Raw genomic sequence first — 26487 nt, 5'->3', positions numbered from 1 at the left:
AAAAATATTTTTTTGTATAAACATGAAGCAGGTATTCTATTCATGTTTTGGAAGAACAGACAACATCTATCTGAACTGCTTACATCTGCAAAAGGAAAACTTTTGTTGCTATGGTAATGAAGGACAGATATTGGCACAAATCACCTGAAGGAAATGATAAATGTATCTTTAAAATATATAAGCAAAATTCCCCCAAGAAAAGCAAATACTGACTTCATAAACTTTTACCAGCAGACAAACAGAAACCTAATGAGATATATGCTTTAAGACCCTATGAACACATCATTAGCTTTGGCAATTGGGATGTTTTTCCATTTGGCTAAGAAAAATGAATGTAATAATTGAATGATCAAAGAAAACAAATTAATGCTAACACTGAAAATGTTAACACCCTTGAGTTAAAACAGAATAATATTATGCTTTTCCAAGTAAAAGCAACTCATCATATTTCACTCACTTCACCATATCATGTAGAGTTATTGAACACATTATTGTATTTTCACATTTTAATGTTTCCTGAATATCACAAAGGTCAAGGTTAATAATTTAAGAAAGTTCAAAATGTTTGTGTAGCATATAAGATACATAATATGAATGATCAGATTATTCCTTCATGGCAAAAAATAATAATCAAATTAATGTCTTAGGATTACGTTTATTCTTTTACTGTGAAAATGATGATTTCTTAATTTCTGACTCTAACTGAGCATTGAAAATGGGTTGCCAGTACATTTAATTCAATTTTTGTTGAGAATTTCACTATGTGGAAATCATCATGCTCTGAGCTCTGGGGGACAAGTACAAAGCACAGAGGTAACAGACTCAAGAGGCAGAACGTCCCAGAGGCAAAACTTTGGCTCTGTGTCTGTCGTTATTACATTGCGAGACTTTGTGGGATTCCATCACAGTGTCTACTTCATAAAGGCATTTGCTAAGATTAAATGAGAGAACGTACATAAGTTACATCGCCACGGGCACATGTCAATAACTCCCTACATTGTAGCTCCTTTGATTAATTAAAACAAGTCCACGGCCATTCAAAGGAAATTCAATTAAAGTGGTTGTCGAATTCAGATTCTCATAATGCAATGCATGACTTGGGAATGTCGAGCTGCCTCTGGGAATTCAAACATTTGTGACACCAGCCAAGGAAGAATATTTAAAATATAAAAAGCCTTTCAATAGAAATGTTTAAAAAAGAGTATAGAGGCATGATGATTGCACGGACCCCTCCCGTGGTACGCCGTCTAACAGAAATGAAAGAGCAAAACTGAAGGACCCAAATAACTGGCTTTTCTCCCATCTTCCTGCTAAGAGAAGGACTAACACAAGCCAAAGACCGTGAATGCCGGGCACCAGGAATGCCGGGCACCAGGAATGCCGGGCACCAGGAATGCCGGGGACCAGAACGCAGCTGCCTTTATCAACAGACGTCTGAGAGAGAAGAGAGAAGTGGCGCTCAGAAAGCACGATTCAAAATGGAGTGACTTGTTTTATTTTTGGTTTTTGTTCCCAATTTTTGTCTCTGTGTATATTTCCTTCTATTTCACCGCCTAGATTTCAATTCATTTAATTCAAAGAAAGTTCCAGTTGATTGACCGCTTCTATTTATTTAGTATAGTGGCAAGCAAACTACAGAAATGGAAGTAAAATCATGCTAGTGCTTAATAGATGTATATTTTTTAAATCATCAGATTTCAGTAAGTCACCCAAAAGGGGCCCAATACTTCGATTCGTTTTTTTGTAATTAATCCACAATAGCCTAATGGAAGACTCCTTTGAGTGCCTGGCTGTATTATATTTTATTGCACTAATTTGTATTTCCTTGGTCAAATTACTTGAGTTCTGTGCATCTCAGTGTGCTCAGATGTAGAAAGAGAGAACCATGCTCAATGGTCCCATCAGACAACGTAAAGTCTGAAATTATTGGTTATTAATTGCGCTCAAAACCATAAGAACCTGAAAAACACATTTCACCTGGGAGCTTCCTTAACCCAGGCACAAATGCCCAAAGGAGTACCTTCACCTTCCTTGTTAATTTAAAAACAATCAAGCCATAAGCTCAGACATCAAAGAGACTTCTCCCTCTCTAGGTCAAGACTTTAAATCAACGTTTTTGAGTTACACAAATATGAGAATTTAAGATCTCAAGGAAATCGGTGCCATAGCAGTGAGGTAAAAATGAAGACAACAAAAGCTTAAAACTTTTAACATGATATGAATCTATTTTATAAACTATAAACTGTCCTCCTTCAATGTAAAAATGAAGTACAAATTTAATACAAAATAAATTATATAGAAAATGACTTTGTAAGATCATGGTTGCCAAATTTGGCACTTTAAGCATCAACATTTGTTTATACTTGTGTTATATTGAAGGTATAACACAGTAAGGTATTTACAATTTTTACATCTATCCATTCAAGCAACTTATACATAAGTGGATCAAAATTATCATTAAAATGAAAGAACAGGAGAAACTGAGATGTCGAAAAAATTTGTACGAAAACTTCAGTTATGACTTTGATATCTTAAAACACTTCTAGGCGCCCCTCTTTCTGCCTCATATTCCCAGCCCAGGTCTCACAGCCCCTCACATGCTACATTCTGGGCTTTGCCTCATTATTTCCCTTCATCCTCCCACAAGGCCTTGGGCAAGTTGCTCTCAACGGCAACCTGTGTTGTTCTGTGTTAAACTTGCTGAGTTTTTGTCTGCTTTTCACTAGATTATAAGATCTTTCAAGGCAGAAACTATATATTTTATCTTTGGGTGGTCAATACCTAATGCAGAGTCAGTATTGCATAAATACTGTTGAATAAATAAACCTAAGTTCAACGTTACGGAAACTACAGAGACTTTGGAAAGAGAAATTGATGACTAGAGCTTCTGGATAACATAATTTTTCTCTTTCAGACAACATGTTTATGTCTTGTTTCCATTTCATGAGACAGGGAAGATATGCATTTTTCTGGTGTGTTGCAATAAAACCTTTGAAAAATAGAAGCTTACCGCTGTTTGAGGGGATTTTTGAGATAAGAAAATTTAAACTAAGAGTTAAAACAAAGAATGCAAGATTAACCAATATCAGAGTTCTTTTTAAGTCATACTCTTGACTAATTATAAAGCTACAAGAAAATACTGATATTTCAATATTTAGAACTTTGAGTAGTGTTTCATAGCATTGAGCCTTACCAATGTGTACTAGAATTTCTGTCAGTATTAGCGTATAAAAGAGAAAATTTTCTCTCAGAATAAGGAATATTGGTACTTAAAATCATTTTGCACCAACAAGTATATGAAAAGGCTAGAGGCCTGGTGCACGAAATTCGTGCATGGGACGGGGCGGGGTAAGGGGGTGGTCCCTCAGCTTGGCCTGCACCCTCTTGAAATTTGGGACCCACAAGGATCAGGCCTCAACTGGCAGTCGGTCATCCCTCTCGCAATCTGTTACCGCTGGCTCCTAACCACTCACCTGCCTGCCTGCCTGCCTGATCACCCCTAACCACTCGCCTCCCTGCTTGATTGCTCTAACCACTCACCTGCCTGCTTGATCGCCTCTAACCCCTCTGCCTGCCTGCCTGATCACCCCTAACCACTCACCTGCCTGCTTTATCACCCCTAACCACTCGCCTACCTGCCTGATCACCCCTGCCTCTGCCTGCCTGCCTGATCACCCCTAACCACTCGCCTACCTGCCTGATCACCCCTGCCTCTGCCTGCCTGCCTGATCACCCCTAACCACCTCTGCCTTGGCCCCCGCCACCATGGCTTCATTCAGAAGGACATCTGGAATGATGTCCGGAAGGTCATTCGGCTGTCTGGTCTAATTATCATATTATGCTTTTATTATTATAGGTGCTTGACATCACTAATCATTAGGGAAACGCAAACCAAAACAGCCTGTGAAATCATTTGGTCTGGTCCTACCAAGGCATTAGGGGTGAGTTATTTACATGTTGTGACCGAACATAGCAGGCTAATCTTCAAGTTAGTAATTTTGTATGGCCTGCAAATGATGTCATAAATGTCTAAATGGCCCTTCCAGAAAAAAGTTCCCCACCCCTGCCTTAGGGGGTCTTTCTGGATCCCCAGAGGCACACAACATGGCACCCCGCTTGAGAGTCATGGCTCTGGACGTGTCTGGTCCTGAGGAAGGCACCTGCTGCATGCCAGAGAGCTGTGGCGCCATAAGGTCCTCGTGAGCATTCTGGACTCTGGGAAGGCGTCTCCTTGGTGTTTTAAAGGGTCAGGATTTATGGGGGGGAAATGTAGTATTTTAAAATAGAAGGAAAAGAGATTTGAGAAAGAGATAAAAATGACTAAATAGCAAACCTAAGTACTGATGCAAGTTCTCATTGAGTGCACCTGTGGTTATTTGGCTATAATTCTGGGTTGTATTTAATGACCTTAGCTAAGCTGACGCCGGGACCTGAAATGACCATTGCTTATGCACTGTTTTGTTTCTATTCACAGCAATGCTGAGGCTGAAGCTCATGGTCCCCCTTTTACAAAGGCAGAGCCTGATGCTCCCAACACAAGCACGTGCCTCAGGTCCTGCAGCCAGGAGGGAGCCAGGGAGGGTGCTGGCAGCAAAGCCAGCACTACTTCTGCCCTGGCGCCTTTGACTGCACTAGTTTAGGGATGTGGATGGACCCTGAAATACAGAAGAACGGATTATCTGTTTTTACTCTGATGAAACCGACACAATTTTCAAGCATATCTAATATCAATTCAACAACTTGAGCATTTGTGTAGCCCAATTACCTTTTGGAAAAACTAAAAATATTTTTTTTTGTAACTTAAATTGCCTGGATCAAGAACAAAGTTTGTGTTAAATCAAATGATTTAAGAACATAAATATTATCATCATTTGTTTTAGCTCTTTGAAAATTGTCTTCCTGTAGAGTAAACCATGAAAAATCGCAATTACTTGGCTGAACCTAAATGTGGATAGTTTTTACTCATTTCCTGGAATTAGATCAAACTTCTAATACTTAAATAAGTTTTGTGCTTTCAGCGACATGAATAATTTTATTCATTTGCACTTATTAATAACCCTTTAGTGCATGGGACAATACCCAACCAACTGAGCTGCACTGTCCAGGGCAGCCAGCCATATTCCTCTATGTATGTATGTATGTATGTATGTATGTATGTATGTATGTATGTATCTATCTATCTATCTATCTATCTATCTATCTATCTATCCATCCTCCATGCACCAAAGGGTTGCCAGTTTGATTCCTGGTCAGGGCACATACCCGGGTAGGGGGCATGCAGATGGCAACCAATTGATGTAAGTCTTTCATATTGATGTTTTTCTCTCTATCCCTCTCTCTTGTTCTCTCTCTAAAAATCAATAAAAAGTTCTTTAAAAACATAATCCTAAACTTTAGAGCTTACAGTAAATGGGGGATGTCTGACTGCCAGCTTAGGCCTGCTCCCTGCAGGGAATGAACTTACTAGTAAGCCGTCAGTTGGACATCCCCCAAGGGCTCCTGGACTGTGAGAGTGTGCAGACTGGGCTGAGGGACCACCCCCCCCCCACAACCCTGGAGTGCACGAATTTCGTGCACTGGACCTCTAATATATGTATAATTAGTTCTTTAACTCATCTACCATTCCACATAAACTCCACAGAGGTAGGGATTTTGTCTTGTTTATTACTGTATCACTGGAAACTTACACAATGAGTAGCTTATGGGAAATGCCCAGTAAATATGTGTACAAGGACTGAAAACCTCATTTAACCCACTGGAAACTATTCCTATTTTACAGACACAGAAAGTGGTTCAGAGAGGGTAAAGGCTTGCCTGAGCTCATGCACCTGCTATGAGAACTTTCCCATGGACATCTATCCCAAGGGCCCCAAAGGTCATGCCTTGGGACTTTTCTTTTTAGTCTTCTAGATCCAGCAGTAATGGTTTCTCTCTCTCTCCTTTAGAGTAGAATTGCAATCAATATTTGCTTATCACTCAGCCTGAAAGGGTGTCATCACTGCCCTGGTCATTTTTAAATCCCACTTTTCACTTTAACAGTAACTCTTTGGAAGCATGAAAACGAAATATATTTCTTTAGCATAATGTTTTTCTTCTGTGATGTCTGAGCTTGATTTTACCTTCTGTGACTTGAATACATATTATTTATGTAGATGATTTGGGTAATCAAGCCCATGGGGAAATCTCATACTTTTCAAATGGAAATAAAATTTCCAGTGGAAATAATTTTGGTACAGCACTTCTTTAAACCTGGAGAGAAGGCTGTGTTTAGACACTAGACACAGAGAAGCTGATTTAAAGGGGGAGCCACATAATATTTGGGTATATGCAGGGCTGGGTAAGTTTGCATTTGTGAGTCCGTGAAACACAGAGTTTAATCCTGCTATTATTCATTAATTATTGTATTATTTTTTAAAATATATATATATTTTTTATTGATTTCAGACAGGAAGGGAGAGGGAGAGAGAGATAGAAACATCAATGTTGAGAATGAATCATTGATTGGCTGCCTCCTGCACGCCACCTACTGGGGATCGAGCCCGCAACCCAGGCATGTGCCCTTGACTAGACTTGAACCCCGGGCCCTTTAGTCGACAGGCTGATGCTCTATCCACGGAGCCAAACCAGCTAGGGCAAATATTGTATTACTTTCCATATGGAAACTGCAAACCTACTTTTTCCCCACCCCTGTATAAATGCAGGGAGACCTGGATTTCCTCTCCTATTTTCATTCCCTTTCTCTGAATGTTAAAGAACTGCTTCATAGAGCTTTGAAAAACTGGCTTCATATGTCTGGCAGTGGAGGTGAGAGGACAAGCTGTTATGAGACAAAGCGGTGGAGTGGTGGGTGTTGGGGTGCTCCACTCCAGTAAGCGAGGGAGTCAGAGAATGACTGCCTTATAGGGATGGCATTATGCCCCACAGAGAGAGAATTAACCAAAGCAATGAAACCTGCCCGTATATTACAGCAGGTATAGAACGCAACAATAATGAGAAACAATCCCTCTTTGTCTACCTCAGTAGCACTCAGAGAAATGAAAGACAGATTTTCAGTTCCACATCACAATATTAGGCCACTTCCATAATTCAAAGGAAATCGAGTTTAATAGCCACTTTGAGGTTCCGGTTGAAATCAAATAGAAGTACACTCAAAAGATGACGGATAAAAGCAATGCATTTTCAGATGCTAAGTCTAAAGTGTTAGTGCTAGTTCACATTAATTAAAGAAACCTAATGTATCACAAAATTGTTTTAAATGGAAAAACAATGTCCAATGACTGACAAATGCTGAAAACATTTCGAATAATTTTGTGGCCTATGCCATTTAAATTGCACTGGAGATTTATCATCATTCAGAGCCTCTACTTAGCAATATAACCTTCCTACCACAAACGCAGATAATCAAGAACCATTTACACAATAAATATGTATAATCCAATGAAAGAAAACGTTCAAAGCTCTGTTTAAGCATTTTTGCCTGTTTTCCTTTCACTGCTGGATAGTTCAGGCTATTGGTGCAATATCTAAAAAGACCACTTGGGGGCAATACAGCATTTTTATTTTGCTTTACCTCATAGCTATGTATGTTTCCTGGGTGACAAAAAAATTGCTGTTTCTTTCAAATTTGAAAACACCTTTTACTATATGGGAGGGAAAGCCTGTATTTCACTTTAAACTTGCAATGCATAAATCACTTAAGACAAATGCAAGTCATATTTTCTCCTGAAAGGAGCAAAAGTCTGCCTTCTTTAGGCAGACAAATCAATTTTATCTAGTTGGCACATTTGGGGATATCTTATACTTAGAATTTGTCACAGCCCTTGAATAGATCTCAAAGAATAAAGAAGAACTGTTTAAAATGACAAATATAAACTTTAAAACGACTGGTGGAGAATTGATTTGTTTCTAAGCTGAAGAAAAATATGTAAATATCATTTGTCTTCTGCACTGGGTACGTATATTTTTAATAAACTTAAACATTAAAGTAATAAATTTTTTGAGACATTCCTGCCATTGTCTTCACTGTTACTACTTTGCATCCACATACCACTCTGTAAAGGGGTTGTTTTTATTACTAATTATTCTTGTCAGCAATTTGATGAGTGGAGTCTCTATTCCAAGACACCTCCATCCCAGCCCCCACCTCATCTGCTGAGTACTAGGTATTGGGTCAGGCGCTGAAGGTTTGTTTCCCTTTTAAATAAAAAAAATTAAACATAATCTCTTCATTCAAGGATTTTAAACATATTTAGGCAAATACATTTTTCTTCTTTTTTGTTCTCCAGATTCTTTGCTGACTTTATCTGATATTTTTCTCCCAACATCTTTTCCTGACCTCAGAAGATATTTTCCATTACTAGTGATGGAGAACTCTGGTGAGCCCTGTTGTCGAAACCCAGGAATCGAGATTCATAAAATTAAATTCAGTAACTCTCTAGGTGCCTGCACAGGAGTGGAGAAATTCAGGACATTTGCAGGGAGTGTTTGCCTTGATTCATGGTTCCATTAGCCAAAGCTCCATCTTAATGATTCTTTATTGTATGGAGGGTAGGGAAGGAAGGGATGATAGCTGCTCTCTCCTTGAACATCATTCTGGCTTAGCAAGTTCATCTATTGAACATCTTTCTTTCTTAGCAAGTTCACCTATTAAAGAAATAACGAGACGCTCAATAATCAAGATGGTGCTGCTCTCTGAGAACATTTAAGGCATTTGAAACATTACTTATTTACCTTTTTTCCATGTCATGTTTTACTCTCAACACTTGTATATTTTATGAGCTTGTGTTGACGTGTAATGGAAGTCAGAGTGACACTCCTGTGCCGGACAATGGCAGAGAGAGGAAAAGCCGGCATAGACTAATTTATAAGAGTTTCTGTGACGTCCACAGGCCATGGACTTCTAGGCTCCCGTTTGGGAAAGAAACACTTGCTCTTGCCAAGTCCTCAACTACACCCCTTCCTCATCCCACACAGGTATCCCCTAGATCAGCGGTTCTCAACCTGTGGGTCGCGACCCCTTTGGTGGTTGAACGACCCTTTCAGAGGGGTCACCTAAGACCATCCTGCATATCAGATATTTACATTACGATTCGTAACAGTAGCAACATTACAGTTACAAAGTAGCAACGAAAATAATTTTATGGTTGGGTCACAACATGAGGAACTGTATTTAAAGGGCCAGAAGGTTGAGAACCACTGCCCTAGATGAATACATGAAGAAGGGAGCTTTGAATAACACAAGTGAAGGGGGGAGCAAAGGACTAGAGAAATACACATCCTAACATCCAAGATGCCACCGAGGAATTCCCTTTCCCATCTTTAGAACATTCTGAAGGAATTCACTTACCTCTCCTGATTTTACACTTTCTGAAATCCTTGCATATTAGCTAACTTCTATTTTTCTGGATATGTAATTAATAATTGCCCATCACTTTTCTAGTACTAAAGGAAATAATAATCAGCAAATATATTCATTAGAGTTATTTTACCTTATGTTGTCACTGTAACACATTATATATATAATGCATACATTTTAGTTCATTATATTTTTATATATTTATCAGATTACTACATTAATTCAGAAGAGGTATGTTTGAATTTACATATAACATCTTTTGTTACAGAACCTACTCTTAAATCACATTTTTCCAAGATGAAAGTTCTCAGTATGTTACAATTAGTGAGGGAACTTTAATAAAAATGATCATGATAGACACGATGCACTGGGTGTCATTTTGTGGGTGTCAGTCATGTTCCAGGCACTCTCTGACACTCTGGGGATTTAAACATGTTGCCTGTTGTTCTGAAAATTAGGATCATGTGTTTAAATGATCATTTTGATCAAATAAACATGGCCACAGTTAATGAATAATTTTCTTCTTACTTAGGATACGAATTGAGGTTCAGTATTAAGAAACTGATAAATGCACAAAATTACCTGACAAACCTTTTATGGAGCAAAGTTGGGAATGAATAAAATGAATGAACAAATAAATAAAATTTTTCAAAACAAGAGACAAAGATGCTATCAACAGTATAAAATTATTTTGCATTAATGTTATATAGTATAAAATCATATGCTTTTGCAAAACAATTATTCTTTTTATAGACCAAATAGATATCTGAAATAATATTTAAAGCCAATGTGGGCCAATGAGATAGGAGTTGTCTTGCAGTTATTATTTTGATTTTTACTCTAAGTCAGGTTTAGTCCCATGCTTATTTATTTAATTTTATGCTGATTAAAATTTCTACGTATATAGAATCATGCTTTAAAATGAACACCCTCATGCAATTTTTAAATTTATTCCAAGCAAAAGTAGATTAAGTAACACATCAACTCATTTTACAAACGCCCAGGTGCAAGCTTTCCTCCCCATTCTTTCTGCATCTGATATAAATCTCCCTGGCCTGCAGAAGGGCCAGCTGCTCAGGGAGAAAGGCTTTTACAAGGTCTTCTCCGCAGCCTGCAGTTTTAGATGTAAAATGAAGATGGAGAGAAGAACGCGTCCTAAAGTTGAAAAACACACTGTAACTTTATACTGGCTTCCAAAGACATCACTCACATTTACCCTGGGAATATATGAGCGATCTCACCCGACATTATGAAAGACACTGCAGGAATACTGACGACAAGCGAGGCTAACTTCATCCCTGCAACATGTCATGTTTCCAAAACCCAGAAAGAGACATACGCATTCTTTAAAAAGGGTCCTTGTAAATAACATATCCTGCTGTGCCAAGGGCCTCTCTCTCCTCTGTGCACATTGGCTGATCGCATCGATGTGAGAGAAACTCCAGGCCCCGGACGTGGAAGAATGGTCCCCCCAAGGCCGAGGCAGTGGGGGAAGACAGCTGGTGACTTAGAGCCCCGGGCTGGGCAGAAGCCTGCTTCAACTTGGGTTTCCAATGGAGATGACGCTCTCAGAAACCACCCTGAGAAAAGGCTGCAATGTCTCATGTTTTCCCCTTTCTGTCAAAGTGGCCCTGCCAAGACGTTCCTGTTATGACATCTGTCTAACGCGTTTACTGAAAAGACGCTGGAAGATCGTTTTGAAATACAGGGGCTGAGTTAGACAGGGATTAAATAGACTTGGGAAAGTTCTTCACACATGTAAAATTTTTTAAATGATCCTCAATTGAATTCAATCCAAGACACATTTATTCAGCACGATTGCATTCAAGGACTCATCTTCATAAAGCTTTTGAATCCTGAATATCAACAAATGAACATCTTTCAATGTGTGATAGTTGATCAAACGATGAATTCATTTATGTCTCAACAAGATAAAATAAGGCTTTTCATAGATCTTCCTGTCACAAATCACAAATCACTCCAGCAATAGATTTTCATCAAAGCAGTCAGCTATGATCACAGGTATGACCACAGGTATAAAGAATCTTCAGAAGTCAAACACTAGCTGCACATATGAGAGTTTCCTCTCTACTGGATAACTTTACAAAGGATGAAGGGATGACTTGTGACTTTCTACTCTAAGAACCAAATTTTAATTTATGACATTTCTTGCAGTTAATCTATGTGATCTGTGTATAAGGACAGCCATGGATGCATTTGACCAAGAGTTATAGTTAGAATGGTTACGAAAGCGTTGTAAATTCATAGATACTAGTACAACTGGAGTGTTTCTAATTAAATTGAGAACTTCATGGAGGAAAATTTTTTTTTGAGTACAATATCTAAAAACTTTGGCTCAAATGATATACTAAGCAAATGTTTCATTTGCTATTCATTTTATTTACTTTTTCCAATTTTCCTCCCCCTTTTGAATTTGAAATCTTTTGGAAACAGCTAACACTTAAATTTTAAATTATTTTTATTTTATAGAAGGGGATTTTAGAAAAATTTAGTTTACAAATATAGTTTACACATTTCTGCTGTCCATTATTTCTCAAATTTGCCTTTCTTTATATTTTCAATTCTCTCCAAAGCTTTAGCAGATAAAATATCTAGAAGCAGACCTAATTGGAAATAAGTGAGCTCATAGTTATATCTGCTATTCCTGTCATACCTCTGTTAGCTGCCAGAATAGTCTATAAATGGCCACAGATAACCAGTTTAGTGGGCTTGCCTCACTGCATGGTACATAAATCACCACTAATTTAACTAAGTGATTTCACCTTTGAATTCAGGACTCAGGACACATGCCTATACATACATACACTTTATGTCCTGTGGAATTTACAAGAGCAGAGTTTAATAACACTTGAATGTCACATGATTAGTCTTTAAAGTGGGTTTTGGTTCTGTCTTCCACATTAGCATTGAGAACCATTTCTGGGTATTTTTTCCACATTTAAAAATATCAAGAGGGAGCAATGTTGTGGGGGACAATACTGACTTAACAGATAAGCATAATCTATTTGTTTTAGCTGAATCAATATGTACTTCAGTTGAAGGATAATAAATATCCCCTTGTTTTCTGAAATCTATCTGTAGCATTACATATAACTTTGACCTCAGAAGGAAGAATCACTCTCCGGCACATTAACCCAGAAAGCCACACTACCTTCCTTTGAGAGCAGGTAACAGTGTTGCCCAGAGGAATTAAGCAAGATCTTGAAAAGACAAATCCCAAAGAAGGGGGTGGAAATGAAGGGAACGGCGTGCTTGCTGTACTGCAGCTGCAGGTTGCGTCTGTCCCACGGGCACAAGAGATGAATAAAAACTAAAAAGTGAATAGAGTATGAAAATATAAAGAAATCAGCAACATAAACTGATGAACAAAAATAGATCCAGAGACATAAAAACATTGAACAGACCATCAAACCTCAGAGGGAAGGCAGGGCGGAAGGGTGGTATAAGAGATCAACCAAAGAACTTGTATGCATATAAGTATAACCAATGGACACAGACAATAGGGGGGTGAAGGCCTGGGATGGGGGCGGGGGCGGGCTGGGAGAGGACAATGAGAGATAAAGGGGACATATGTAATACTTTCAACAATAAGAATTTTTAAAAAATTAAGTACAAATTAGCAGGTACAGAATAGTCATTGGGATGTAAAGTACAGCATAGGAAATATAGTCAATAATCCTATCTAATAATAGACAAACAGGGTAATTGACCGTACCTTCACTACGCCTCCCATTGGCTAATCAGCACAATATGCAAATTAACTGCCAACAAAGATGACGGTTAATTTGCATACATAGGCTCTAAGCGGTGGAACGAAGACTGAAGGCCAGCTGGAGCAGCAAAGATGGAAGAGAGAAGTCGGCTCCGGCCAGAGCGAAGGCCTGGGTTCTGGGTGCCGGAGGAAAACTGGTGCCCGCAGCCATGAGAAGGGAAGGCCTACTGCACGAATCTCTTCGTGCAACAGGTCTCTAGTATTATAATAACTATTTTTGGTGTTAGATGGCACTAGATTTATTGAGACAATCACTTTGTAAGCTATATAAATGTCCAATCATTGCGTTGTACACCTGAAACTATACTGTACCTCAACTCTAATTGAAAAATAAAAAAATATTATTCAAAAAAGGAAGAAAATATAAAGAAATCCAATCACAGAGAGCTTTCTTTTCTTTTAATTTAGCCCCAGGAAATCCATAAAAACTATCACACAAAAAAATGCATATCATTTCAGCCAGTGCATTGCTACTGTGGTTGGGGGAGTAGGTGTTTACATAAAAAAGAAAGAAAAAACTTAAACTACTTGGAGTACCTAGAACCTTCAGGGTTTTTATCAAGATAGTGACCGAGCATAGGTGAAATGAGCTAGGAGCATGAATTCAACAAAAGGACAAATCATAGAAACCTGAGCGAAAGGGTGTCTGCGAGCTGCTTTGAGCTGGTCCAGCCAGTGGTGGCCGTGGGCAGGGACAACTCCAATTTGGGGGAAAGGATATTTGTTTTCCTCCTGCCTCTCCCCATGATCCTCTGGGAACCCCCTGCCTGCTCCTTCCGTGTTCAGAACACGAAGTCCACCAGCTCAGGTGAGGAGCTGAGGAGGAGACCTGCGAAATTACCATCCTGAATCCACCCTCTTCCCTCTCCAACCCAGATTTGATGGGTTTTAATGGAGGGAAGTGCCCCTTCCCAGGGCTTTTCTTCCTAAGAGTTTAGGGGATGGAATTCTGACCGGAGAAATAACCTCGTATCTGTACTCTGAACAATTATTTCTGTAGAATCGGAAATGCCTTAACATTTATCAACCATGTTGTCACTAGACCTTTTTTTTCAACTGAGTTAACCTGCGTTACCTTTTATAACTCAGCTTCTTGGGGTTATTACTGAGTTCTTCCCTGAAAACTTTCTCATCACCCTTTACGTCCTGGTTTACTGCTACTTTAGGAGCTACGTTAGGAACACTGGAGAGCTTCCTTTTTTCACTCAGGAAATATTCCATATTTACCGTTGTAATGAAATAGGCATTTTGCTTTCTAAGAGTGAAGCAAGACCATACAGACAAAATTACACTGACTCTATTTGTCTTGAACAATGGAAAGTCAAGAAAACTGACTACTAGCTTGGTAACAGGTCAAAAAACTGAACTAAAATGATGAACTGAGAAAAAAAAATATGTAGCTCTGTGATCCCTAGTGAATTAAGCTTCTTCCAGATGATTTTTGAACCAACACCTATTAAAGGAAACTCTCTGCTTGCAGCAATAAGTCGCTGCAATTTTTGTCCGATGGGATTTGATAATCACAAAGATTGGAGAAAGGCAGCCCAACTACCTTTACTTCTCCTCAGTATACTTCCTGTGAAATAACAGCTTTGATGGAAATGTTACCTTGACAGTGAAGCGTTTTCTCTTAGGTGGATTCCAAACCATGCCAGTCGAATGAATGAACGCACGCAAAGGGGTTAAGGATGTCACCAACACGTATGCTTTAAGAATCACAGATAGATCTTCGGCTCTAAATATGGTCTCATGTGGAGCGAGGACTGTTGTTTGATCCCTAAAAAATAAAACAACACAGTTAAAGTCCCACAATGTAAGGTGAGGATGGCATTTGTAAATCATCACAAAGCTTCGTACACTCATCTCTCCTTTGTTGGACCCCAGCTTTCGGTGTGTGGGTTTCCTCAAACATTTTTACTATTTATCAGCATCACTCCCAGGGGATATACAGGTACAGAGAAAAGGGATCCAATTAATAAGAGTTCTCCACTCAGGCAGAGTTAATAAAATATTTTTTAAAAGTAAGACTGGTATGAAAACAGTACCTAAAATAAGGTTTAAAGATTTAAAAAATTTAAATTAGTCACATATGGAACCATAGTAGCAAAAGTGGTACAAGTTACAGATTAGGAACAGTGAGCCCCCTGAAATGTCCTGGCTCTGCCCTTACCTGCCTTTGCTTTATTTTTTCCTCAACAAGAAAAGATGTTAAAGTTCTCAATAGTGGACAGCACACCAAAAATATGCCAAAATCTATTCCCCACTAGTTTGTTTCTACCTAATAACCATCACCACAAATATTTAGGAGTTAAGGGATGAAACATCAGGAAAATAGTTTAGTCTAAAAGGAAAAATAACACTAGTTTAATATTTTATGATGAATAACTGTACTTTCATCATAAATGGTACCAAAAGGTATAACTACTTGCTTTTCTCTACCATGTTTCTATATTCAAAATATCTAAGCTAAAGATGCATATGATTCTTCAATGAATACTATTAACTTTGGAAATACTACCTAATAATTATAAAATTAGACAGGGAAAGCTATTTTGTGTTGTAGGTAAGATAATTAAAATCTCTTAATTTATCAACTTTACAAATCATTTTTTCTAGAAGTAATATGGCACTCCAAGTTGCTTTCTTAGATCCTGAAAGCCATAAAAAATAACTAGGAAAAAATTTCATTCAGCCATACTCACAGACTAAGGCAATGTCATTTGAGCATAAAATGGAAGTTAAAAGTTTATAGTTTCATATTTTCAAGCTTTTAAATTCAACTTACATTAATGTAACTTTCTAAGTAAGAGTTCTGTTTACCCAAATGTTTATCCTGTGGCAGGAGAGGTTTGAATTGGCATTCTTTTACTGGCTAGTGTTGCTCGGTGGTTGAGCATTGACCTATGAACTGGGAGGTCACAGTTCAATTCCAGGTCAGGGCACATACCCAGGCCTCTGTCTTGATCCCCAGTAGAAGGTGTGCAGGAGGCAGCCTATCAATGATTCTCTCTCATCATTGATGTTTCTATCTCTCTCTCTCCCTCTCTCTTCCCCTCTGAAATCAATAAAAATATATTGTTTTTAAAATAAGAGATAACCAAAAAATTATGTAACAGACCTAATAATTCAAACATACAAAACCCCCTAGATCTGTTCAGTGCTTTTCTCTTGCTAGCGGTCTCCTAAAAATGTCCATTGGATATAACATCTCGAATGATTAGCTTACAGCTGCTCACGTCTCCAGGCCCATGGTTTCCACATAGGCAGCTTCGCGGTTTTTAAAAGGTGACTCCAAGAGCTCAGCTTGAATTGTGTGCTCTGGTCCAAACACACAGAGGGGCTCACCGGAAGTTGCAGTTCTAAAAAGATTCAAAAGAGCCAGTCATTCTATTGCTCCCTTTCAGAATGGCTTCCATCATAGAGCCTGTGTTAAACTACCTTTCTATGTAGAATGTTCTCCTTCCACAGACTAGGAAGACAAGTGCAATGACTGGTTTCAAATTTTCTTGCGCAGAAGGGGAGGTAGATATGCTGTCTCCCGCTGTCCTGACCAAGTAGCTCCACCTGCCACCCGGATGAGAGAGGCTGTGTGGGAAGGTGCCCGAGGGAGCTGACTTCGTTTGCAATGAGAATATGACATAGACAACTTGAGGTGATTCCCTGACAATACCATCCTTTGTGTGCTAGAGTTTGTCATGCTTCATGACCTGACAACAGTGCTTTATTATTTTGTAAAGTATTATTTACTGTTTTTTTTGCATTATATAAAAGTAAAGACCAATAGCAGTAACTTACTTCAAAACACTCATATCGATATCTTTAAAAAATAGACACATATAATTTTAAAAAATCAAATTGTACAGAAAGCTATCAAATGGAAAGGAAAAGCATCCAGCAATCCACCCCAGCCAGGACCTCTCTCCTTTAAGCCAAAGCCAAAGCTTACATATTCACTTTACCGTCCAGATAAGCAGAAAATCGGTAAGATGCACATGATTCTTCAATATGTACATTGACACAAATATCAATGTATCGACACAAATCTATGTATGTAGACGCAGATGGTCCCTGACTTACGATTTTTCACCTTTACTATGGTACAAAGGCAATATGTATTCAGTAGAAACCATACCTCAAATTCTGAATGTTGATGTTTTCCTGGGTTAGAGATATGTGGTACATACAATACTTTCTCATGATGCTGGCCAGTGGCAGCGACCTGCAGCTCCGAGTCAGCCCCTCCATCACTATACTCTAAACAACCGATACTCTACAGTGGATTCATTGTTAGATGGTTTTGCCCAGCTATAGGCTAATGTAAGTGTTCTGAGCACATTTAAAGTAGGCTAGGCTAGGCTAGGCTAAGCTATGATGTTCAGTAGATTAGATGTATTAAATGCATATTCAACTTACGATGGGTTTATGGTAAACTAACCCCATCTGAAGTCAAGGCACATCTGTATTTCTGCTTTTTAAGTTATCCAAGAGACATTACAATGGTCTGTCTGGCTTATTTACCTACTAATCCATCCTGGAGTCCTTTCCGTATCAGCATACACAGAATCACCTTATACTTCTTGTTGACTTAAAGTGTTCCATTAAATGAATATACATTTAATTTAACCATCCCCTTTTTTGTTGTATATTTAGATTATTTTTGTAACATTCCTCCTTTACTATTTCAACAATACTGCAATGAATGCTGTTACACCTCTGTTTTGGTATACTTTTACAAGTTTACCTAGAGGCAATTCTAATCTGCATGCATAATCGCCAGGTCAATAGGTAAATGCATTGTAAATGCGATAGACATTTCTAAATTGGCTTCCAAAAAGGTTGCCCCAATTCCCACTGTCTTCAACAGCACATGAGAGTTGTTACCTTACTGCTGGGCCACAGGGCTTTATTTTTAAATTATGCCATTTATCTAGCTCTCAAAATGGAACAAAGCCTTTAAATTATTTTCCCCCTGTGCATGTTTCATCAATACTAACATAATCTAATTTAAAACACTTCACACTCTTAAGTAAAAGTCAGCAGAAGTCAAGCTGTTCAATGTATTCTCATATCTCATTACTTAGTACAGTGTGATCTTTCTCAAAGTTGATAGCCTATTTAGAAGGCTGTCCTATTAATGATGTTCTAACACATCTTAATAAAAGAAATACCCAACTTGCTTGTTTCTGGAGGTGACAAATGAAGAGTCATTAAGGTAATTTCCTTCTTAGGAATCAGACTTAAAAAGAGTTGAAGTGTTTATATAATCCTTTAGATTTTTAGTAAGAAAGTGTGTGTGTGTGTGTGTGTGTGTGTGTGTGTATGTGTGTGTGACTAGACTTAATTTTTTAGATTAAATTTGCAGGAAGAAGATACATGTTCTTTTTTTCCCCACTAAATAGTCATTGTTTTAAGAATTTATTACTAGGAAAAATTTTGTCTCTCCCAAAACACTAATTTATTGGTATAATAAGAGAACAGTGCAATTTACTCTGATTTCCCTTTACATTTGCTGCCAAGAAGCAAAGCACTGATCTCAAAGACATATTAAGTCTTTCATTGAGGTAGTAGCTCAATAATTTTGAGGAAATAGTAAGCAAATATGTCAAAACAGTAAACAATTTTATGTCCTTTTTTTTTAGTTCAACTAGAGGACCCTATGCCATATAATTAAAGGAATCCTATATAAGAATTGCAAAGAATATTTCAGATTTCCACAGCAGCAACACAGCCATTAAAACTGAGGTTGAACAATGGAACTGAATCTTGATTAAAGTAATTTTTACCCTTTGTGTGATTGCCATTATATTATTCCAGGTTGGGAAGTTACTTTTAATGATTCTAAACAAACAAACAAATAAAAATCTAATTCCATGTCACCTTACATCTAAAAGCATTCCCATTTCCCTTGATTACAGCCAAAAATTAAAAATACACTTTATTAAGGCCTTTAAAAAGCTACAACTGCACTTTATGGAGCTTTTATAAATAGTTATGGAAACTTTAAATACCCTAGGTTCTTATTTCACTGCGACAAAGGTTTGCCAGCAGTCATCATTCCTTATATCTCTCATTTGGCACATCTATCAAGGGCTCTCTCAAGAGACCAGTCCAATCCACTTGTCTGAATACCTCCTTCCCCCTTGGACATATACAAAGAGCCTAAAATCTATAAACAATGCCAAAGCTAGCTTTTGTTTTTGGAAAGAATTGGGGAGATGAGTTTTCCTTTTTTTTTTCCCTTTTGCATGTTTATGGAATAACAGTGATAATACCAGTTTATTTGAAGATTAATGTTTTCAAAACAGCTTGTACCTGAAATTGTACCATATCCTGTATTAAAATATGACATTTCCACTGAAAACACATCTTAGCTTCTGACTAATGAAAGTTCTTTTTTTCTTTATTGATTAAAGTATTACATATGTGTCTTTATCCCCCCATTGCCCCCTCAACCCTCCCCCCACTCATGCCCTCACCCCCTGGTGTCTGTGTCCTTTGGTTAGGCTTATATACATGCATACAAGTCCTTTGGTTGATCTCACCCCTTTACCCCCACCCTCCCCTACCTTCCCTCTGAGGTTTGACGGTCTGATCGATGTTTCTCTGTCTCTGGATCTATTTTTGTTCATCAGTTTATGTTGTTCATTATATTCCACATATGAGTGAGATCATGTGATATTTATCTTTCTCTGACTGGCTTATTTCACTTAGCATAATGCTCTCCAGTTTCATCCATGCTGTTGCAAATGGTAAGAATTCCATGAGTTTCTATGATACAAACAGTCTTCAAATGGCCTTCTAATTCACTAACACATGTTTATTAAAATTTTTCAGAAAGTAATTAAATATGGGCCTAGCATGTCTTTAGAATTTTCTTATCCCATAATATGTGTACTGAATGGATAGCAAATACAGATGTGAAATATTATATAAACTTTTATTTATTGACTACTCAGCTTATTTTAAAGAGCTCTGAAGCCTATAACTTTACCATTTACCCAGGATAAGAATAAACAATAGGTTAGGGACATCTGAAGACTGCTTTTATTGTGCCTTCTAATGTCTGGCTGGCCAGGCACTGAGGGCCTACTGACTATGGTGACATTTTATGGAAAGAAAGATTAAACCAGAACCACACAACAGGGTTTTCAGTTTGATTCTTAACAACCAGTGCTTAATGGGCATACGACCTTGTCAAGGAGTCTTCTAGACTCCAGCGTGTAATTTGCAATAATTTTCTAAATGCTCCACATCACTAAACACAATGCTTATATAAAAAAAGTACTCAGCAAGTGCTTATTCTAGCAATGAGCTAGTTTTGAGGGGAAAGCCAAAGTGCAGTTAAAACAAAATGGTATTCACATGTATTAAAATATTTATTTGGTTATTTATTTTTCCTTTCTATGTGACATATAATTATGTATGTCGCAGACAAAGACTAAACACTGCAAAAGATTAGCTGCCAAATTTATATTGTATTTGATTTACTATTTTGTCCCAAAGCTAATAATTAATAGATAAGAAATAGTAAAAACATAATTATATTTCACAAATATTTGAATATTGTCTTGAATTTAGTATTAGGAAGCTAAACTTAGCCAGTATTTTCTTATTTTAAAACTTCCAGAGGGAGAGAAGGAGAAAATGGTGGCCAAATAGGCCAGACTTGTCATGTATATCATACTCAATGGGCAAAAACTAAAACCATTTCCCCAAGAACAGGAACAAGACAGGGATGTCTGCTCTCACCACTCTTATTCAGCATAGTACTGGAAGTGCTAGCCATAGTGATCAGACAAGAAGAAGAAATAAAAGGCATCCAAATTGGAAAGGAGGAAGTAAAACTGTCATTATTCGCAGATGACATGATATTGTATATAGGAAACACTAAAGTGTCCATCAAAAAACTACTAGATTTAATAAATGAGTTTGGCAATGCAGCAGGATACAAAATTAACACACAGAAATCTATGGCATTTTTATACACCAATAATGAACTCTCAGAAAGAGAAACAAATGAAAAAAAAAACCCAATCCCATTTACCATTGCAATCAAGAAATTAAGATACTTAGGAATAAAGTTAATCAAGGAGACAAAAGATCTGTACTTGGAGAACTATAGGACATTGAAAAAAGAGATAAAGGGAGACATAAACAAGTGGAAGCATATACTGTGTTCATGGATTGGTAGAATCAACATCATTAAAATGTCCATACTACCCAAAGCAATCTACAGATTCAATGCAATCCCTATTAAAATACCAAGGGGATATTTCACAAATCTAGAACACTCCAAAAATGTATACGGAACCAAAAAAGACCCTGAATAGCCACATTAGTCGTGAGAAAGAAGAACTAAGTTGGAGGAATCACAATACCAGATATCAACTTATACTACAAAGCCACTGTAATAAAAACATCCTGGTACTGGCACAAGAACAGGCATATAGGTCAATGGAACAGAGACCCCAGGGATCAACCCATGCTATTATGCTCAACTAATATTTGACAAAGGAGACAAGAGCATACAATGGAGTAAAAACAGTCTCTTCATAATTGGTGTTGGGAAAATTGAACTGGTACATGCAAAAAAAAATGAAACTAGACCACCAACTGAAGCCATACACAACAATAAACTCAAAGTGGATAAAAGACTTAAATGTAAGTCTTAAATGTGAAACCATAAAAATCTTAGAAGAAACCATAGGCAGCAAAATTTCAGACATCTCTCGTAGCAATATGTTTACCAATACATGTCCTAGGGCAATGGAAACTAAGTAGAAAATAAACATGTGGGACTACATCAAAATAAACCATCAACAAAATGAAAAGAGAGCCCACTGCATCAGAGAACATTTTTCCAATGATTCACTTGATAAGGAGATAATTTCCAAAATATATAAGGAACTCATACAACTTAACAAAAGGAAGACAATCCAATTTAAAAATGGGCAAAAGACCTAAATAAACACTTCTCCAAAGTGGACATACAGAAGGCCAAGAGACATAGGAAAAACTCAAAGTCACTAATCTTAAGAGAAATGCAAATTAAAATGACAAGGAGGTATCTCCTCACACCTGCCAGAGTGGCTATCATCAACAAAACAACAAACGTCAAGTATTGGTGAGGATGTGGAGAGGGAACCCTAGTACACTGCTGGTGGGAATGTAGGCTGGTGCAGCCACTGTGCAAAACAGTATCCAGTTTCCTCAAAAAATTAAATACAGACTTGCTATTTGACCCAGTGATCCCACTTCTAGGAATATATCCTAAGAAACCAGAAACACCAATCAGAAAGAATACTAGTATATGCACCCCTATGTTCATAGCAGTGCAATTTATAATATCTAAGATTTGGAAACAGCCCAAGTGCCCATCAGCAGATGAGTGGATAAAAAAGCTGTGGTACATCTATACAATGGAATGCTATGCAGATATAAAAAAGAAGGATCTCTTACCCTTTGAGACAGCATGGAGGGACCTGGAGAGTATTATGCTAAGCAAAACAAGCCCATCAGAGAAAGACAAGTATCACATGATCTCACTCATATGTGGAATCTAATGAACAACATAAACTGATGATCAAAAATAGACCCAGAGACATAGAAGCATGAAATAGACTGAGGAATCCAGAGGGAAGGCTGGGGTGGGGGGGGGAGGGAGGGGAGGTGCTGGGGTGTGTGTGGCGTGATTAACCAGGGAACTTGTATATATATATATCCATAGCCCATGGACACAGACAATAGTTCAGTGAAGGGAGTGGTGGGTGCAGGGTGGAGGGGGTCAATGAGAAAAAACAAACAAACAATACTTTATTTGAAAGTATTTTGTAATACTTTCAACAATAAAAAAAGGAGAAGAAAAAATTAATATGTCTGTAGTGATTTTCTGTGTTAGCTTCTGTAATCATTGTAATCATGAAATAATGATGAACATCTTTAACAGTTAAAAAAACAACAACAAAAAAACTTCCAGTGAAGCTAAAGGCCTTATTTAATCATTAACAACTAGAGGCCCAGTGCATGCCTAGGCCTGGCTGGTGATCAGGGCCAATTGGGGCCCTCTGGCTGCCTGCCAGGGCCTTTCTTCGCTCCATGCCACCCCCTGGTGGTCAGCACATGTCATAGCATGTGATCAAACTCCCAGTCTCCTAGTCAAACTCCTGAGGGGACACTTTGCATATTAGCCTTTTATTTATATAGATTAGTTTTGAGATTAGAAATATAACAAGTACTATTTGTGGAGTTACTCATTGTTTTTCTTGCCTGAGGGCATTTGCAAGTCATAGTCCTTAGCCTGCAGGTATAAAAGCTATGCAAATATATCCTCAGAATTTACATGCATAGCAAATACATATTAATATGTACATAAACAGAAGTCACAGCCAAGAAATAACTCCCTGTCAGGGTCTTGGGAGAAAATGGATGAATGCCAGAATCAAAGGGTAACTGAAGAGACTGCTCACCAAGACACTTGCCAAGAGACCACTAAAGAAGGGACAATTAAACACACACGGGAAGAGTGAAGGACAAACAGCAATAGGTAGTAAAGCTCTGCATGCCTCGCATATGGAAGCCCTCGCCACCCCTGGTCCAGAGGGGGATGATGGCAGAACCAGGCAAAAGGCATAGCTGCGGGAGAGGGCACCACGCAGAAGCTATGGCGACAGGTAGAGGAGCACAAGCATCTCTAGGCCAGGGCCCAGCGGGGAAGAAGCCGAGGAAAAACAACCCAAAGTTCTCTCCATCTGAGCTCTGACCTCCTGCCGGAAGTCAGGGGGCCAGGGCCCTGCTGATGCGGGCTGCGCGGGCCAGCTTTCCGGGGGACGGCCGAGGGTGCGTTTGGAGGGGCAAACGAAGAATGCCCAGCACAAAGCCTGGGCTGTACTTGGAAAAGAATGAGTGTTGATGCCAATCTTCTCCTTCTTCTCACTCCAATAACAGGAGAGATGTACAGTATTCAAGAAGAGGGGGCTGACATGAAAAGAATGAGGAAGCCCAGTGCACAGCAGTTTTACCAGAGTGGCGTGTGAACGTTTTTGTCCACATTCTGGGAAATGCGTGTAACATGGGCAAGGTTGGTTTCCGCTGGGCATGACCCGTGGTGTCTGTTAGAGCGGCCAAGTACGCTCCAGCCGTAGCCGGAGGCTGCAATGACCCCGAGGCAGCTCCCACGACGAGGCAGAGATGGGCACCCCGAGATGAGCTCTCGAAGGCCAAAGGGCCCTGGAGCCCCGCATGAGCACAGGACCCAGGTAGAGGTCTCCAGCAGACAGCCAGGGGTGGGCCAGGCCAACTGAGCCTGGGTCTGAGGAGGCGTGGGTGAAACCGATAAAGACACATGTTCTAACTGGCCCAGCATATTGGCATAGAGTTGCTCATAAATTTTTTCTTCAAACCTATTTTACAAATAGTATCCCAAATAACACTTGTTCTTAAAACTTGAACTCCCGTCTATTAATGGATTCCTTGTCATGGATGTGACCATGAACTAATTCCTTAAGTATCTTTACCTAGAAAATAAGGATAATAGTAACTGTAATAACAAGAAGAACCTACCTCATATGGATTCTGACAGAACAAAATATCCAATTTCCTTTAAAGTGCTTTGCATAGCTCTTGGCATATCCTGAACATCAAAAATGTTAAGTAGCCACCAGTAGTAGTCGTGGAGTATAATCTTTTTCTATAGCCTAGGAAACCTGCTTACAACTTTCGGAACGTCAACGTATAATTAAAATATCACCCCTTCTGAATTTTTTCAGCACCAAGGGCTTCTTACCACTGCTGCTTACCAAAGAAAGGGTAATCGATTAAACACTCTTCTATGTGATTCTTAAATATCCGACATTTGGCATCAGTCTCGTAAGAACAAATCGGAAAGTATGTGGAGTAGGCACAGATGTTGTGTGGGCCAAAATAAAACACAGATCTTTACTGCGAGTGGCCTGTAAAGACACCCCCTGTTTTTAGTGACTAACATTTAGCAGTGCTGTAGCTCAGCAAAGCAGTTCGTTTCCGGTTCCGTTTCCCTTATTTAAGGGACTTCTGTGTTAAAGCTAAGTTTCTATGGATGGAGTAAGCCTGGGACTGGCCCAGTGAGTGCAACACCTAAGTCTGTTCTCCTCTGTTTTGTTCAGGGAAAGACTTCTTTGTAAACAACCAACACAAATTTATACAGAATTAGTTCCTAGCCAACAGATTTATGACACACAGACAAAACTCCCTGGACTCTTCCAGACCTTCACTTGAACTTCAATGATGTAATATGGATCTATATACTCCAAACACAGCAAGTCTGTAATAACTTTTTACTTTCATTTCATGCAAGTAGCACTGGCCAGAGGAACTTTGAAAATAATGGATACACCAAAGGCTTAAAGGCACTATTAATACATAGTTCTAGCCTTATGCCAGGGAACTCAAAATTCAAAATTCCTTCCTCAAGAGCTGACATTATTGCCTAAGTGGCTGTGACACCAACAGTTTACTATGTATAGTTTGAGAATATCATTCATATGCTATTACTATATAAGGGTGCATCAAACCTCAAATACAAACAGCATAGACTTCAATATAGTACTTTGGCGGGGGGGGGGGATAATAATTTCCACTTTATATTATAGGAAATGAGATGAATTCCATGGCCTAATATAAGTGGAAACACGGCTTGACACATAAAAAATGACCAGATCAATGACTTAGCAGTGTGCTTTAAACAGGTAATCATTGTATAAAGTTTCCACCAACTCACCACCAATCAATCAAACGCTTATCGAGCACTCAGCAAATGCAAAGCCATAAGCGTTCTCCTTTCTGTTCTTTTTCAGTGGACGTGCCAAAGTCACGCAGTTCTACACAAACAATTTTCCCCATGGACTGCTCTATGTTTTGACCATGACAACATAAGAACCTTGAATTCATCTCATTTTCTCTGGTAATAAAAGCTATGTCTAGACTACTACTTCAATTTTCTTGCTCCTACGATTTCACTGAAATGACCAAATAGCATGAAAGGTTGTCTTATTACTTTATGGCAGCTTAATTTTGCTTTGACCTTTTTCTTTGCCAAATTTTTCCAAAGGGAAAAAAAGAAAAAGAATGCTTGACTACTTCAGCAAAACCAAAGATTAATAATTCAGTATAAATTAATAAGCACCATTAATAACAATTTGAAACACAACCTCCAGCAAATATTAATAGAGTGCAACAAATATAATAATAGAATAGCTGTCTAAGCCCACCCACCATGAAAATAAATTTGTCCTTTTATTAACATTAAAGTTTTCTCTCAGGAACATTTTCGGAGTAAAACATGACATATTATTGATATAATTTA

At 38.4% G+C, this 26487-nt stretch overlaps 1 protein-coding gene across 7 annotated transcripts in view; it reads right to left on the bottom strand.

Annotated features, from left to right (window-relative positions):
• CPED1 (cadherin like and PC-esterase domain containing 1) overlaps positions 1 to 26487 on the bottom strand; it is a 288374-nt gene that overhangs the window by 169985 nt on the left and 91902 nt on the right. For all 7 annotated transcript variants that reach the window (XM_059711653.1, XM_059711654.1, XM_059711656.1 and 4 more), the window contains 2 exons: positions 16375 to 16507; positions 14757 to 14925 (listed from right to left, as the gene is read on the bottom strand). In XM_059711653.1, coding sequence (XP_059567636.1) covers positions 14757 to 14925; positions 16375 to 16507 — 302 coding nt within the window. The remainder of the gene's footprint in view (positions 1 to 14756; positions 14926 to 16374; positions 16508 to 26487) is intronic.

Source organism: Myotis daubentonii, chromosome 10 (genome assembly GCF_963259705.1).
Source record: "Myotis daubentonii chromosome 10, mMyoDau2.1, whole genome shotgun sequence".
NCBI classification, from domain to species: Eukaryota; Metazoa; Chordata; class Mammalia; order Chiroptera; family Vespertilionidae; genus Myotis; species Myotis daubentonii.
This window is presented reverse-complemented; position numbering and strand designations above follow the sequence as displayed.